This window comes from Scyliorhinus canicula, chromosome 5 (assembly GCF_902713615.1).
Source record: "Scyliorhinus canicula chromosome 5, sScyCan1.1, whole genome shotgun sequence".
Lineage (NCBI taxonomy): Eukaryota > Metazoa > Chordata > Chondrichthyes > Carcharhiniformes > Scyliorhinidae > Scyliorhinus > Scyliorhinus canicula.
This window is the reverse complement of record NC_052150.1, coordinates 7,949,759-7,964,811: the sequence shown is the minus strand read 5'-3', so window position 1 is coordinate 7,964,811 and position 15,053 is coordinate 7,949,759. Positions and strand designations below refer to the sequence as shown.

Genomic DNA, 15,053 nt, shown 5'->3' with positions numbered 1-15,053 from the left:
GTTGCTGGTGGGAGTTAGTGGAGTTGGGGGGGGGTTGCTGGTGGGATTTAGTGGAGGTGGGGGGGGGTTGCTGTTGGGAGTTAGTGGAGTTGGGGGGGGGGGGGTTGCTGGTGGGAGTTAGTGGAGTTGGGGGGGGGTTGCTGGTGGGAGTTAGTGGAGTTGGGGGGGGGGGGTTGCTGGTGGGAGTTAGTGGAGTTGGGGGGGGGTAGGTTGCTGGTGGGAGGTAGTGGAGTTGGGGGGGGGTTGCTGGTGGGATTTAGTGGAGGTGGGGGGGGTTGCTGGTGGGATTTAGTGGGGGGGGGTTGCTGGTGGGAGTTAGTGGGGGGGTTGCTGGCGGGAGTTAGTGGAGGTGGGGGGGGGTTGCGGGTGGGATTTAGTGGAGGTGGGGGGGGAGTTGCTGGTGGGAGTTAGTGGAGTTGGGGGGGGGTTGCTGGTGGGAGTTAGTGGAGTTGGGGGGGGGTTGCTGGTGGGAGTTAGTGGAGTTGGGGGGGTAGGTTGCTGGTGGGAGTTAGTGGAGTTGGGGGGGGGGTTGCTGGTGGGATTTAGTGGAGGTGGGGGGGGGTTGCTGGTGGGATTTAGTGGGGGGGTTGCTGGTGGGAGTTAGTGGGGGGGGGTTGCTGTCGGGAGTTAGTGGAGGTGGGGGGGGTTGCTGGTGGGAGTTAGTGGAGTTGGGGGGGGGGGGTAGGTTGCTGGTGGGAGTTAGTGGGGGTGGGGGGGTTGCTGGTGGGAGTTAGTGGAGTTGGGGGGGAGTTTCTGGTGGGAGTTAGTGGAGTTGGGGGGGGGAGTTGCTGGTGGGAGTTAGTGGAGTTGGGGGGGGTTGCTGGTGGGAGTTAGTGGAGGTGGGGGGGTGTTGCTGGTGGGAGTTAGTGGAGTTGGGGGGGTAGTTGCTGGTGGGAGTTAGTGGAGTTGGGGGGGGGGAGTTGCTGGTGGGAGTTAGTGGAGTTGGGGGGGGTTGCTGGTGGGAGTTAGTGGAGGTGGGGGGGTGTTGCTGGTGGGATTTAGTGGAGGTGGGGGGGTAGTTGCTGGTGGGAGTTAGTGGAGGTGGGGGGGGTCGCTGGTGGGAGTTAGTGGAGTTGGGGGAGTTGCTGGTGGCAGTTAGTGGAGTTGGGGAGGGAGGGGTTGCTGGTGGGAGTTAGTGGAGTTGGGGGGGGGTTGCTGGTGGGATTTAGTGGAGTTGGGGGGGTTGCTGGTGGGATTTAGTGGACTTGGGGGGGGGGGGGGTTGCTGGTGGGAGTTAGTGGAGTTGGGGGGAGTTGCTGGTGGGAGTTAGTGGAGGTGGGGGGGGGGGTTGCTGGTGGGAGTTAGTGGAGGTGGGGGGAGTTGCTGGTGGGAGTTAGTGGAGGTGGGGGGGGTTGCTGGTGGGAGTTAGTGGAGGTGGGGGGGGGAGTTGCTGGTGGGAGTTAGTGGAGGTGGGGGGGGGGGGGGAGGTTGCTGGTGGGATTTAGTGGAGTTGGGGGGGGTTGCTGTTGGGAGTTAGTGGAGGTGGGGGGGGGGTTGCTGGTGGGAGTTAGTGGAGGTGGGGGGAGTTGCTGGTGGGAGTTAGTGGAGGTGGGGGGAGTTGCTGGTGGGAGTTAGTGGAGGTGGGGGGAGTTGCTGGTGGGAGTTAGTGGAGGTGGGGGGGGGGAGTTGCTGGTGGGAGTTAGTGGAGGTGGGGGGGGAGTTGCTGGTGGGATTTAGTGGAGTTGGGGGGGGGAGTTGCTGGTGTGAGTTAGTGGGGGGGAGTTGCTGGTGTGAGTTGGGGGGGGAGTTGCTGGTGGGAGTTAGTGGAGTTGGGGGGGGGTTGCTGGTGGGAGTTAGTGGAGTTGGGGGGGGAGTTGCTGGTAGGAGTTAGTGGAGGTGGGGGGGGGGTTGCTGGTGGGAGTTAGTGGAGGTGGGGGGGAGTTGCTGGTGGGAGTTAGTGGAGTTGGGGGGGGTTGCTGGTGGGAGTTAGTGGAGTTGGGGGGGTTGCTGGTGGGAGTTAGTGGAGTTTGGGGGGGGGGGGTTGCTGGTGTGAGTTAGTGGAGTTGGGGGGGGGTTGCTGGTGGGAGTTAGTGGAGTTGGGGGGGGAGTTGCTGGTGGGAGTTAGTGGAGTTGGGGGGGGGAGTTGCTGGTGGGAGTTAGTGGAGGTGGGGGGGGAGTTGCTGGTGGGATTTAGTGGGGGGGGGGTTGCTAGTGGGAGTTAGTGGAGTTGGGGAGGGAGTTGCTGGTTGGATTTAGTGGAGGTGGGGGGGTGGGGGTTGCTGGTGGGATTTAGTGGGGGGGGTTGCTGTTGGGAGTTAGTGGATGTGGGGGGGATTGCTGTTGGGAGTTAGTGGATGTGGGGGGGGAGTTGCTGGTGGGAGTTAGTGGATGTGGGGGGGGGGGTTGCTGTTGGGAGTTAGTGGAGTTGGGGGGGGAGGTTGCTGGTGGGATTTAGTGGAGTTGGGGGGGGTTGCTGTTGGGAGTTAGTGGAGGTGGGGGGGGGGTTGCTGGTGGGAGTTAGTGGGGGGGGCGGTTGCTGTTGGGAGTTAGTGGAGGTGGGGGGGTTGCTGTTGGGAGTTAGTGGAGGTGGGGGGGGTTGCTGGTGGGAGTTAGTGGAGGTGGGGGGGGTTGCTGGTGGGAGTTAGTGGAGGTGGGGGGGGGGTTGCTGTTGGGAGTTAGTGGATGTGGGGGGGGGGGGGGGGGTTGCTGGTGGGAGTTAGTGGAGTGCGGACCAAGTATTCGGTTGAAACAATTCTGCTCATCCGTACAAGATGGTGAGCTTGGCGACACTTTAATTCTGGGCAGGATTTGCGTGTCTTATGCCAGATATGTATTACATACATTTAGATAGAGCAAGATTTGTATTAGAGAATCGGACATGTCAATTAGGAGCAAGAGGGGGCCCCAGGAGACTGCGCTTCCATTCAATCAGATCATGGCTAAACTGGTTGTGGGTTCAGACCTCGTGTCGATACCCTTTGACTCCTTGCCAGTCTATGCCGGTGTTCAAAGATATTCAATGAAGCTGCCCCCAGCACTCTGTGGGGAGAGAGTTCCACAGACTCACACCTCAGCGAGAGAAATAAATATTCATCTTCATCTCTTGTGGCAGACCGCTTGTTTTTAAACTGTGCCCCTAATTCTGGTCTCTGCCACAAGGGGAAACATCCTTTCCACATCCACCCTGTCAATCCTCTCAGGATCAAACCACATTACAGCTGTACACACATCGGATATAAATATAACTTTAAATTAGTACCTCGTCTCAGTTTCTTTGGAGTGTGTGTAAGTGATTGGCATCTGCCTTTTTACAATGTGTTCCACGACTATTTTTAAAAATAAATTTACCGATTCATTTTTTCCAAGTAAGGGGCAATTTAGCATGGCCTATCCTGCACATCTTTGGGTCGTGTGGGTGAGACCCACGCAAACACGGGGAGAATGTGCAAACTTCACACGGATGGTGATTATTCCACAACTATGTTTGCTATCTACTGTTTTGGTTTAACAATTCACCACAGCAAAGACAGGAGACTTTTTGTGCATAAAGTAGTGCACTCAGCAAAGAGGCAGTCTTCCTCATCTGTTAATAATCTGCCCCATAAATATTATGGAAATGTCATTGCCACATGCCCCTGGGTTACTCATTCAAGCTCCTGCTTTTATGCCTGAGTGTAGTTTGCCGAGAGCTAATGTCCCCACTAAGCTGCACTGCCGTAAAGCAACACATGGGTCCCGTGTACACAAATTCGACCCTTCATATTACTGCTGCACGACTTAACTTTTTATCAATCTCCCGCGCACTCCAAACAAAAAAGAGTAAGACGGAAGGTTTCATTGCTTCTTTCATAGGATGTGAGCATTGCTAACAAGGGCCACCATTTGTTGCCCATCTCGAATTCCCCTTTGAACAGTGTGGCTAGCTAGTCCATTTCCAGGGGCAGCTGTGGATCTGGAGGCACATGTGAGACAGACCCAGTAAGGAGAGCAAACAGCCCAGCACAACTCCACCCTGCCCCGCATGCCCACTGCCCCTTGCTGTTCAGTTTTGCTGCCACTGAGCACTGACCTTGTTTTCCAATGAACGCTATTCTGCTGTCCTACCTTTGCCACTATTAACATTCCTCAGCCCCTCATGGCACCATTAACCACCCCCGTGTCCATGGCATCATTGTCAATGTCTCCTTAGCTCCAACCTATCACTGACTTTCCCTCCTGCTCCACCCACCCCTCTCCAAGGATATAATTCATCACATTCCTATCCCCTTTTAGAAAGATCAGGCGACTCAAAACATGAACTCTGTTTCTCTCCATGGATTCTGTCAGACCTGCAGAGTTTATCCTGCACTTTCTGTTTTTATTCAGCACAACGACCTCTAAAGGGCATTGGCGAATGAGATGGTTTTTTTTGTGACAATCGATAATAGTCACCAGTAATACCTTTATTAGTTGACTATAGCTTCCACCAGTTGCCTTGGTGGGATTTGAACCCCTGTCTTCCGGGCACTAATCTGGCCCTCTGAGTTAATAGTCCAGTAGCATTGCCACTATGTCCCTTGGCTGTGCCTGAGGGTGGTGAGATTTTATCCCAGAGGTAGCCTTTCCTCGCCTCTGCCGGCCCTCCGCCCATCTGTCTGCCAACCCTGAATTTGCCCGATGACTTTTGTGACCTCGTCGCCTGACTGGCTTTGATTTGTTTTGCAAGTTACAGAAGGATGTCTTCACCTCCCAGCAAACTACCCTCGATTTACTTTCAATGGCCTTTTTTTAAATATATTTTTGAGTGGATTCTTTTCTGTTGCAATTTCAGTGTAACGTTCTTGAAGCACTACGGGGTATAGTTCATTAATAAAATATTTCCTCCTTGCACCAGATAACTTTCCCCAGATGGCTCATCAGAAGCGCTTCATTGAGCGGAAATACAGACAGGAGTTGAGAGAAATGAGGCAGGAAAGAGAGCGACAGGAGAAGGATCCCAGTGAGACCGAGGAGAGCAGAAAATAAACGAGTACACGAGAACTGTGGCATATTTACCTTCTTAAACAACTACAATTCCAGCCACGTTCGCCTTTGGGGACATAACCTATTTTTAATGTGAAAGTGAATGAGGAGCCATAAAATGTGTGCAGCAAGATCAAGAGATGGTGTTCCATCCTCAGCAATGAGGTATGAAAGCTTACAGTCCTGCAGAGGAGGCATTGCATCATGCAGGACGATTTTGTCTCATGTTATTTAAATGTGTGTTTACAAGCGTCTTGTTTTAGTTTTAATTATTTGGTTTCCAACACTTGTACATTTGTAGCTTTGATTTTCAAAGCAGCCGATTTTATTTTTGAACCTGTTGCTTTTATTTTACCCAGGATGTTCTTGGGGCGTTGCTTGTGCGACTGGAGAACTGTAACGTCTTGCGAATGATAGGTCAATAAAATCTCTCTCTTTTTTTATTAACGTCTTTGTGTTGAGTCCAGGTGGGATGCAGAACAGCTTGCAAAGAAAAATTGTGCTTTTGATCAGGGTTCCTCTGGACTTCACATCGAGCGGAAATCATTTCCTGTTAAATCATTCACTCCTTCTAAGTGCGTACACAGAGAATGTTTGGCATAGGTAATAATTTTAAGATGTGCTGCTACCTGTAATTGGAATTTGACTGTGGGGTTTTGCTTGTTAAGTGCACCAGGAGCATTTTATGCTTAAATTAGGATTTAGCAATTGTTACTTTTTACGCATTTACACCAGTGTAAAATGTATCCTAACCAGGAAGTGGTTCATTACACTGATGTGTTCACTGACATGATTAAATTAACGCTTGGGAGGCCAGTCAGAATACCCACGGTTTCTGTTTCTTCGCAAGATCTGAGTTTGTTTCAGGGAGTCACTGTCCTCCTACTTAATTTACTCAAGTCTGAAAGGTAAATCTGCAAGTTTGTTTGGGACTTGACGCTAACTTTGTGCTCAAAGGATTTCACACAAAGCTCTGATCCTGTCTCCCAACGCACAATTATTTTCACACAAGCTGTTTTTAAATAAGGTTTCCTGTGCGAAGTCTACTACTCACTCAGTCAGATTATGTATTTTTACAAATAACTTGTCAAAATGTTAATAGCGTTGGTTGAGTTTCCTGAATTCTTGTCAAATACTCTTGGAACAGGAGCGAGGGGCGTAATTCATTCTGCTGAAGAACTATACGCCTCAAAGAAGATGGGAGTTGGTATTTGGGAAAAAAACAAGCTTATTCCCCGTTTTATTATTAGCAGAATTTTTTAATGATGTATTTTTTTGGGGGGGCTGTAGAAAGGTTAGATTTTTTTTAAAATTCCGAGCAACAAGAGGAGAAGGCGGACAAATCTCAAATCGGAATTCTGATAGGTGCTCTCTGTGACCCTCTGTGACCCACCATAGCTCGAGTATGGTAATTTGACAATTAGTTGTGCATATTAACAGACATCTGGCACTATTTTTATTTCAGTGAGCCTAGTTTCAGGACACATAGTGAACATTTTGACATATCTGACATTTTCAAGCAAACAGGCTCCTCACATTAACCAGCCCAATTTAGATGAAACCAGTTTCCTTTGAAAGTCATTGTTGCCTCAGTTTTCACAACATTTTGTTGCATGTTATTGCTGTATGTTAATCAATCTGTCAGATCTACATGTTGTTGTATATTCCCCACTGTGCCTGGTGCCATTAAGATACTGCAGTACTCCAGGATCACTGTGTGCTGTGGCACCAGGCAAGAGCAATGATTTGTTAAAAGAGGAATAATAATTTAAAATGGAAGGCAAGTCTGAACTTACTTTTTTTAATTGCATTGCGGGTTATGGTAACTGAAGGTGGCCTTTTTCTCTTGAAGGTGGGGAAACTATTCCTCTGAAAAATGTATTCCACTTAGACACATCTTTTGCTCCTTTACTTGTCTCATTACCTCTCCTTTTGGTCTTGCACCATCAACTCTCTTTTCTTTGTTATTCAGTTCCTCAGGTCTCCCACCATGTCCCCAAATGTTGTTCGTCTCACCCTCCTCTTTCTCTCTCTCTCTCTCTCTCTCACTCAAAACCTATCACATCCCAAGAACCTTTCCCAGTTCTGATGAAAGGTCATCGGCCAACACAAGGTTGGGAGGGGTTAGAGGGATAGGGTGGATGTGTGGGCTTAAGTGTGGTGCTCTTTCCAAGGGCTGGTGTAGACTCGGTCTGAATGGTCTCAGGAGACCGAATGGTCTCCTTCTGCACTGTAAATTCTATGATATCTGTGACCTGCGCACTGCTCTCTCTCCTCTCTTTCTCGCTCTCTCTCTCTCTCTCTCTCCACAGATGCCGCCTGACCCACTGAGCATTTCCAGCATTTTCTGTCACTTCAGATTCCCAGTCTCTGCAATGTTTTGCTTCCCCACTTTTCTCAATTTGATAAGCAACTTTTGCCCCATCTCACTTCAGCTTCCTCCCGTCGCATCCTAGAGAAGAAGACAGGCCGCCAATTGGGAAAAGATGCTGTTTTGCTTGAGGCGGCACATTAAACATTCTGCCACTTAACAATCTGACTTGGAACCTGCAGAGCAGATTTTCACCTTCACCATCCGGGGCAGTCGTCTGATGGAGTGGATCACCGACCTTTATAGAATCTGCTGCGTTTTTACTGCTGTAAGTTAGTGTTTCTACAGCAAGTGGACCGTACACTGTCCAAGATTATTGCCCAGGTGAAGGGTCAAACATTTACTCCCATGTATTCTGAAATAGCTGACGTGGAATGAACGAGCAGAATAGATTAATCTTTTTTTTTTAAATTTAGATTACCCAATTATTTTTTCCAATTAAGGGGCAATTTAGCGTGGCCAATCCACCTACTCTGCACATTTTTGGGTTGTGGGGGTGAAACCCACGCAGACACGGGGAGAATGTGCAAACTCCACACGGTCAGTGACCCAGAGCCAGGATCGAACCTGGGACCTCAGCGCCGTGAGGCGGTTGTGCTAACCATTAGGCCACCGTGCTGCCCTAGAATAGATTAATCTTAACATTAAGTCTAATTTGCCAAGGAATTGCGCTCGTTATTGTTGCTGATCCCATTCCTATCCAATGCTTTGCTTCGGAATCTCTGGGAGGGGGGTTCATTTTGCCTTTCCCGCCCCCCCCCCCCCCCCCCCCCCCCCCAATCTAATTTTGTTTCTATTGAATTCAACGATGCATCTAAAAATGGGGGTATGTAAGACGGGAAGCCCATTCTACACTATCGCACGATATGGAGCCTGCTCCTCACCACCACAACACCCCCCCCCCCCCCCCCCCACCACCACCACCACCACAGTTGTAAGATTAAAATGTAGGCTCTCTTTGCTTTTCTGAAATGTTAATGATGGCCGGCGGGTACACCCAGTCCATCTGTTATATTCAGAACAACCACAATCCTTCCGATGCTGCTTGTAGAAGCAGATTAAAATAGTGCTCTTAAAAGAAGGTTAGATCATAAATCTAATATGCACAGGAGATTCGCGCAATCTAACAGCAGTTTCACATCAAGGTGCTGGCAAATCTGTCTGACTTGTACCATCTGCACGGTACTTTACTGCCACACATGTGATAGCTTGGAATGTCTGATGTGAAGAGTTAAGAGGAGTTCACTGAAACTTATAGTTTTAACCGTGCGACTGGGTGCACACAATCTTGTCTTCTGTCTGCCCGAGTGATCCAAGATTAAGGGGGTTGTCTGCCAGCGTTGAGAAATTGCTGATGTGCCTGATGAAAACATGAGAGCTGAAAGAGTTTGTACATTTCTACTGCGGAACCTGCGCTGCTCCTCACTGAAGATGCGGCCTGTCACAGATGGAGAGCCACGCTGGGTTTGCAATGCTAAATAGATTCTCTGTCACACCCCACCCCCCCCCCACCCAACCACCGGGTATCGCAGTGGTTAGCACTGCTGCTCCACAGCGACGAGCACCCAGGTTCGATCCCGGCCCCGGGTCACTGTCCGTGTGGAGTTTGCACATTCTCCCCGTGGTCTGCGTGGGTCTCACCCCCACAACCCAAAGATGTGCCGGGTAAGTGAATCGGCCATGCTAAACTGCCTCTGAATTGGGAAAAAAAAATTGGGTACACTAAAATTATTTTAAAAAATTGATTCTTCCAAACGTTGAGTGAACCCAAACGCAAGAAGATGTCGAGGATCCTGCATTATTATTGGAAAAAGATGATGACCGTGATAATTTCCGACAAGTGGAACTGACAGTGTGGCCAAAATTAGTTTCTCTGACAGATTGCCAAGAACCTGCGTGTTTTGGATTTAAACTAAATTCTTAAAAGTGCCCACACGGCAGCAGTCGTAGTTTTTCCACCTCATTTTGACAGAATGTTTTCCACATAAGTACTGTTGCTGCTAGAGCAGGTCAGAGGCTGGGAATTCTGTGGTAAGTAGCTCACCCAAAGCCTGTCCACTATCTGCAAGGCACAAGTCAGGGGTGTGATGGATTTCTTGCCAGGGCGAGCACAGCTGTAACAACACTCAGCGGCTCAACACCATCCAGGACAAAGCAGCCGACTTAATTGGCACCCCATCCACCACCAACGCACTGACACCAGTGTCTGTCTGTGTACCATCTACAAGATGCACTGCAGCAACTCCTCAAGCCTCCTTTGACAACAACTTCCAAACCCACCATCACCTTGAACAACAAGGGCAGCCGATACATGGGAATGCCACCACTTCCATGTTTCCTTCCAAGCTGCACGCCATTCTCACTTGGAAATACAAGGCTGTTCCTTCACTGTTTCTGGGTCAAAACCCTGTAACTCTCCCCTAACAGCACTGTGGTGTACCCGGATAAGATGGACTGCAGTCACATAAGATGGACAAGTAGGGATGGACAATCATTCTAGCTTTGCCAGCCATGTTCACAGCCTATGAAAGAATAAACATAAAGGAGGCTGTCCATCTCTCTGCTAGTTCGTGAAAACCACAGTGAAAAATGAACTAACAATGTGTAGTCCATGCCAATGGCTGCCAGCGTGACTCCAGCGTGTCTGTCCGCTGGTGACACTCCGGCTTGGGAGCTGGTCTGAAGTCCCGGCTGTGGCCACCACTCCTGGTGGCGCTGTTGGCATTAGAGAGCGGCCAGCCATTCGATTGGCTGACATCTGTGAGAAGAGGGACTGCGTGGGGGTGAAAGCTTTGTCCTGACTGTAAAATTGGCTCAGGGTGACCCAGCCAGGCAGAGGGTGGATCTCCCCCAGCCCACAGTCAGGGGCATCAGCTCCGTGTTTAGTTCTGGCCATGATGTTTACTGCACGTGTGAGCCAACCTGTTCCTTTGGTCTGTTAATATTCTGAAAGGGCCATAGTTAGAGAAAATGGTGAAAGGAGAGCAGTGAGTGGCAGCCTCCAGGAAACGAGGGCAGGGCTCTGGGGCAAGGGCAGGGTGATGGCACTAATTGGATAGCTCTTTCAAAGAGTCAGCACCAGGCATGATGGGCCAAATGGCCCTCTTCTGCCCTGTCAGATTCCACAAAGAAAGGAAGGTCTGCATTTGTACAGCACCGTTCACTAGATCACAATGCCCGAAATAGCAACAGTGAAGAAGTTTTGTGGTGTGGTGACTAAAATGCAGCAGCCAATCTTTCCACAGCAAGTTCCCACAAACAGCAAGATGATCATGATGCTTTACTGATCTCTGTCACAACAATGGATCATAACCCCAAATTACTTACTGACACGTTAAATTTTAAGTAAAATGTGTTTTTTTCACAAAAGAGGTCATACAAGCAAAAGCTGCCCGAGGTTGTGAAGTAACCACTTGCTGGAAAATTCTATTGTACATCACACTTGACCGACCAGGCTGGAGAGAATGGAATGTGCGATTTTTCCTCCGACAGAGACACTTCAAAGGAAGAGATGCAATGCAAAAGCTGAATTGTAATCTCCTGTGGTGCTAATGGAGGCGGATTACCATCTCAGCAGAGACCATCTCTGGTAGGTTGTATCCCAGACTGCGGGCATGATCTGGGCCGATAGAAAGCAGTTCTGGGTGAAAGATATGTTTGCTTTCCCCCCCCCCCCACCCCCCCCCCCCCCCCCCCCCACCCCCCCCCCCCCCCCCCCCCCCCCCCCCCCCCCCCCCCCCCCCCCCCCCCCCCTTCTAGGAATACGCAAGAAAACGGAATAAAAACCACCGTGATCACCGTGTGCCAGTCTGGTGTTCTAGTTCTGCTGTGCTGGTGGTGTGCTGTGAAGGTCACAGCTGAAGAACATCCTCCAGGCATCCCTACACTTGCAGGTCTATCTCTCTAATTGTGGGAGCAAGTCACAAGTCAGCAAAGCCAGGGTCAAAAAGGAAATGCGGTAACTCCTTTCAGTCGTCCTGCAGAATAAAGGGCGGGATTCTCTGATCCTGAGGATAAGCGTTGACACCGTCATAAACACCGTCGCGTTTCTTGACGGCGTCACCATGGCCTCGGGAGCAGCAATTCTGACCCCTACAGGGCGCCCAGCACAGCACTGCCACGTCGCTCCAGCTGCCAATCCCGGCATCAGATGGGTCCGCGCATGCGCAGTGGCATTGGCACACATGCGCGGTGGCTCCCTTCTCTGCGCCGGCCCTGACGTAACATGGCATAGGGCTACAGGGGCCCGCGTGGAACAAAAGAGGCCCCCGGCCCAAGAGGCCGGCCCGCCGATCGGTTGGCCCCGATCGCGGGCCAGGCCACAGCGGAGGCCCCCTGTGGGGTCGGACCCCCCAGATGCATCCACGCCGAAATCCCTCCGGGAAAGAGCAGGTGTGGACGTTGCCGGCGGAACACAGCTTTTCCAGCGTGGGCGCTCGGTCCATCCCAGGCCGAGAATCGCCCGGGGGGTTCCCCGTAGAGAGGCCCCCGATCGGCACCAATGGCGCTGGTTCTCCACGCTCCGGAGAATCGGTCGGGCAGCGTGGCGCGATCCATGCCGGTCCCGGTGATTCTCCGGCCGGGCCCCGGGGTGAGAGAATCCTGGCCAAAGAATCTCCAAACCAATGGCTCAACTGCCAAGGTCAACACCACTAGAATCACCCAACCTAATGGCCGCAACATTTCATCATCCACTCCTCACTGGCAAGCCAAGGATTGATTTGTACATCTTTATAACTTTCATTTTTTGGACTCACTTCTCATTTCTAATCTGTGTGTTATATTTAATTATGTTCTTCTCACACTTAAGTAACTAATAAAAATCACTCTCTCTTTAACCCAAGAAAGCCTGGTTAAATTGGCACCTTTTAAAGCATAAATACATTTGGACCAGGAAAAGGTATCCAAGAGGGGTAGGGACTCTGGATGCGATTCTCTGTCCCGCCGCACCCGTTTTCTGGTTCCCCCCCTCCCCGGCTGCGGATCCTCCACTCCAGCAGCCGGCCAATGGGGTTTCCCATTGTGAGCAGCGCCTCACCAACGGGAAATCCGTGGGCGTGAGTGTGTGCTACCCACGAATATGATGATCCCGTCGATGGAGAATCCAGCCTCCCTTTTAAATTGATCTTGTTGCAACCAATCGAGGTGGCTGAATTAAGAAGGGGAATCTGTTCATCCTTCCTCACCCAGGTGCATGAGAATCATAACACACAAGATCATAACAAAATACGGGACCTCACCTGGAGACCAGTTGTAATGTGTTTCGTTAAGTTATAAATATTCATAGAATCATAGAATTTGCAGTGCAGAAGTAGGGCATTCGGTCCATAGAGCCTGCATCAACTCTTGGAAAGAGCCCCCGACTTCAGCCCACACCTCCACCCTATCCCCGTAACCCCACATAATCTTTTTGGACACTAAGGGCAATTTATCATGGCCAATCCACCAAACCTGCATATCTTTGGACTGTGGGAGGAAACCGGAACACCCGGAGGAAACCCACGCAGACATGGGGAGAATGTGCAGACACTGCACAGTCAGTGACCCAAGCTGGGAATCGAACCTTGGACCCTGGAGCTGTGAAGCAACTGGGCTACCGTGCCACCCTATTGGCCAAGACAGTGGGGACATTGAACCTCTACAGTTGAGAAGGAGGCCATTAGTCCCATCGAGTCTGCAACAACCCTCTGAAAGAGCACCCCACCGAGACCCACTCCCCCACCCTATCCCCATAACCTGCACATCCCTGTAAGGAACAATTTAGCATAGCCAATCCATGTAATTTTCACATTTCTCACCTGTGGGAGGAAATCAAAGCACCCGGAGGAAATGACGTGCAAACCTTCCACAAACAGCCATCCCAGGCCAGAATTGCCGCTGTGAGGCAGCGGTGCTAAACACTGTGCCATCCCCCCGATCTTCTTCAAAATAGTGTTGCTAATTGTGCTTTACACATAACTGCTCTGTTTTAATAACCTTTGCTCTAGAGTCGCCAGGTATCTTTATGATACCACCATGAGGTTCAAAACCAAATGCTGATCAATAACTCAATACACCAGTTAGTAAGTTTCAAATCAAAACACATTTATTATACACACAGTCAATCACTACTCATGCATAAAACACTTCGCTTTCAAATGGCCCACCAAGTCAGAGGAACAATGGCCTTTGTCCGGTTCCGAGTCTGCAGGTTTTAAGCTGGTATGGGCTAGTAGCTAGGAGCGCCTATCTCGTAACGTGTGTTGACTGGAGACTTACTTGGTTGGTGCAGCTGCTAGGCAGGTCTCTCCTTGTCGAGAGTCACGGTCAAGAGCTGCTAAGAGAACCTGCCAAGAGAGCGTACTGAACTTGGGGACTCTACTTTACAGTGCCAAGGGGTTTTGTGCCCTTGTGGGTGGACCCCGGACCTGGTCCCAATCAATTGGACCATGTTCCAATCGTTTTCATCTATTTCCTCCAATACTGGAGTTGTTCCCTGATCGTTGGGCGGGCCCTAGGCGTCCGTTGGCCTGGCTCCCACTGGCGCCGGGGAGTCTGGTTTGGTCCTGATTGATTCAATGTTTCTAATTGTTCCTGGGGATTGCTCATTAATATGTAGATGGCTACTGGTTTCGGTTCTGTCTGGGTTCTGCAAGTCTTAATACACAGGAAACCTTGCACCTGCTTGTTTCCCTGTGGCTGGCCGATTTTCCCTGCATTCTTTGCGGGCATCCATTTTGGAATGGGGAAGTGGCCAACCCCAGGTGGCTACAATAGTGCCATGGGATCTTTTAGATCCACTTGTGAAGGCAAAGCGGGTTTCAGTTTAATGACAATCCAAAAGACGACAATACCAGCACTCTACCCGTAGGCAGTGGAGCGCCAGCTGAGATTCTGTGCTCCGATCTCTGAGGTGGAGGCAATCGGAGAATTCTTGGGGACTAATCCGTTACCAGGGGGCTGTTGAAGCCCGCAGTGCAAACGAGCAAAGTGAGTGTTCTGCTAGAGTGAGATGAGATGGAGGGAAACGAAGGTAGATTTTATATTCCTGGCAGGGCACCATAAACTAAAAGAGGATATGAGTTACGATACTGGGTCTACAGTGTTGTGTTATCTAACCTGTGCTGTTCACAAGCATGTTTTCTCTACTGAAAAGAATCTGATGCTGGAAATGAAGTAGTTGTGGGGGCGGTGGGTGAGAAAGAGTAAAATGAATCAAAGCTCCTGAAAATTCTTAAGGCTACCTACCTAGCAGGGTGTTCATTCTAATGACCTAACTCGCTAACCAGCTCCGAGATGGTCCTTCTTTCCAAGTATAAAAGGATATCTGTGCGTTCCTGTCTTCTTGTGTTTTTTTTAACCACGGTGCTCTGCATTTTCGAACATGCCATATTTTTCCAAGTGGCGAAAATAATTGAGTATCTTTTATACAGCAAGGCCGAATCATGGGCGGCCTGATCCTGATGTTTGCCCCAGTGCCCACTAGTGGCACAGTGGTTAGCACTGCTGCCTTACAGTGCCAGGGACCCGGGTTCGATCCCGGTCTCGGGTGACTGTGTGGAGTTTGCACTTTCTCCCTTTGTCTGCGTGGGTTTCCTCTGGGTGCTCCGGTTTTCTCCCACGGTCCAAAGCCGTGCAGGTTAGGTGGGTTGGCCATGATTAATTGCCCCTTAATGTCCAGGGATGTGCACGTTAGGCCATGGGATTATGGGGATGGAAAATTGTAAATAGGCAGGGTGCTCATTCGAAAGGTTGGTGCAGA

At 50.4% G+C, this 15,053-nt stretch overlaps 1 protein-coding gene across 2 annotated transcripts in view; it reads left to right on the top strand.

The window, feature by feature from the left end:
- drosha (drosha ribonuclease III) overlaps positions 1–5,389 on the top strand; it is a 199,790-nt gene extending 194,401 nt beyond the window's left edge. Inside the window, exons 31-32 of one of the 2 annotated variants that reach the window (XR_005460598.1) lie at positions 4,814–5,106; positions 5,301–5,389. Coding sequence is in view for 1 of the 2 variants with exons in the window: in XM_038796522.1 (XP_038652450.1) it covers positions 4,814–4,944 (131 nt within the window). In the remaining variant the exon portion in view is untranslated. Of the gene's footprint in view, positions 1–4,813 lie in introns of both variants that reach the window. The other variant, XM_038796522.1, reaches the window with a different exon arrangement.
- Positions 5,390–15,053: the final 9,664 nt, after the last annotated feature.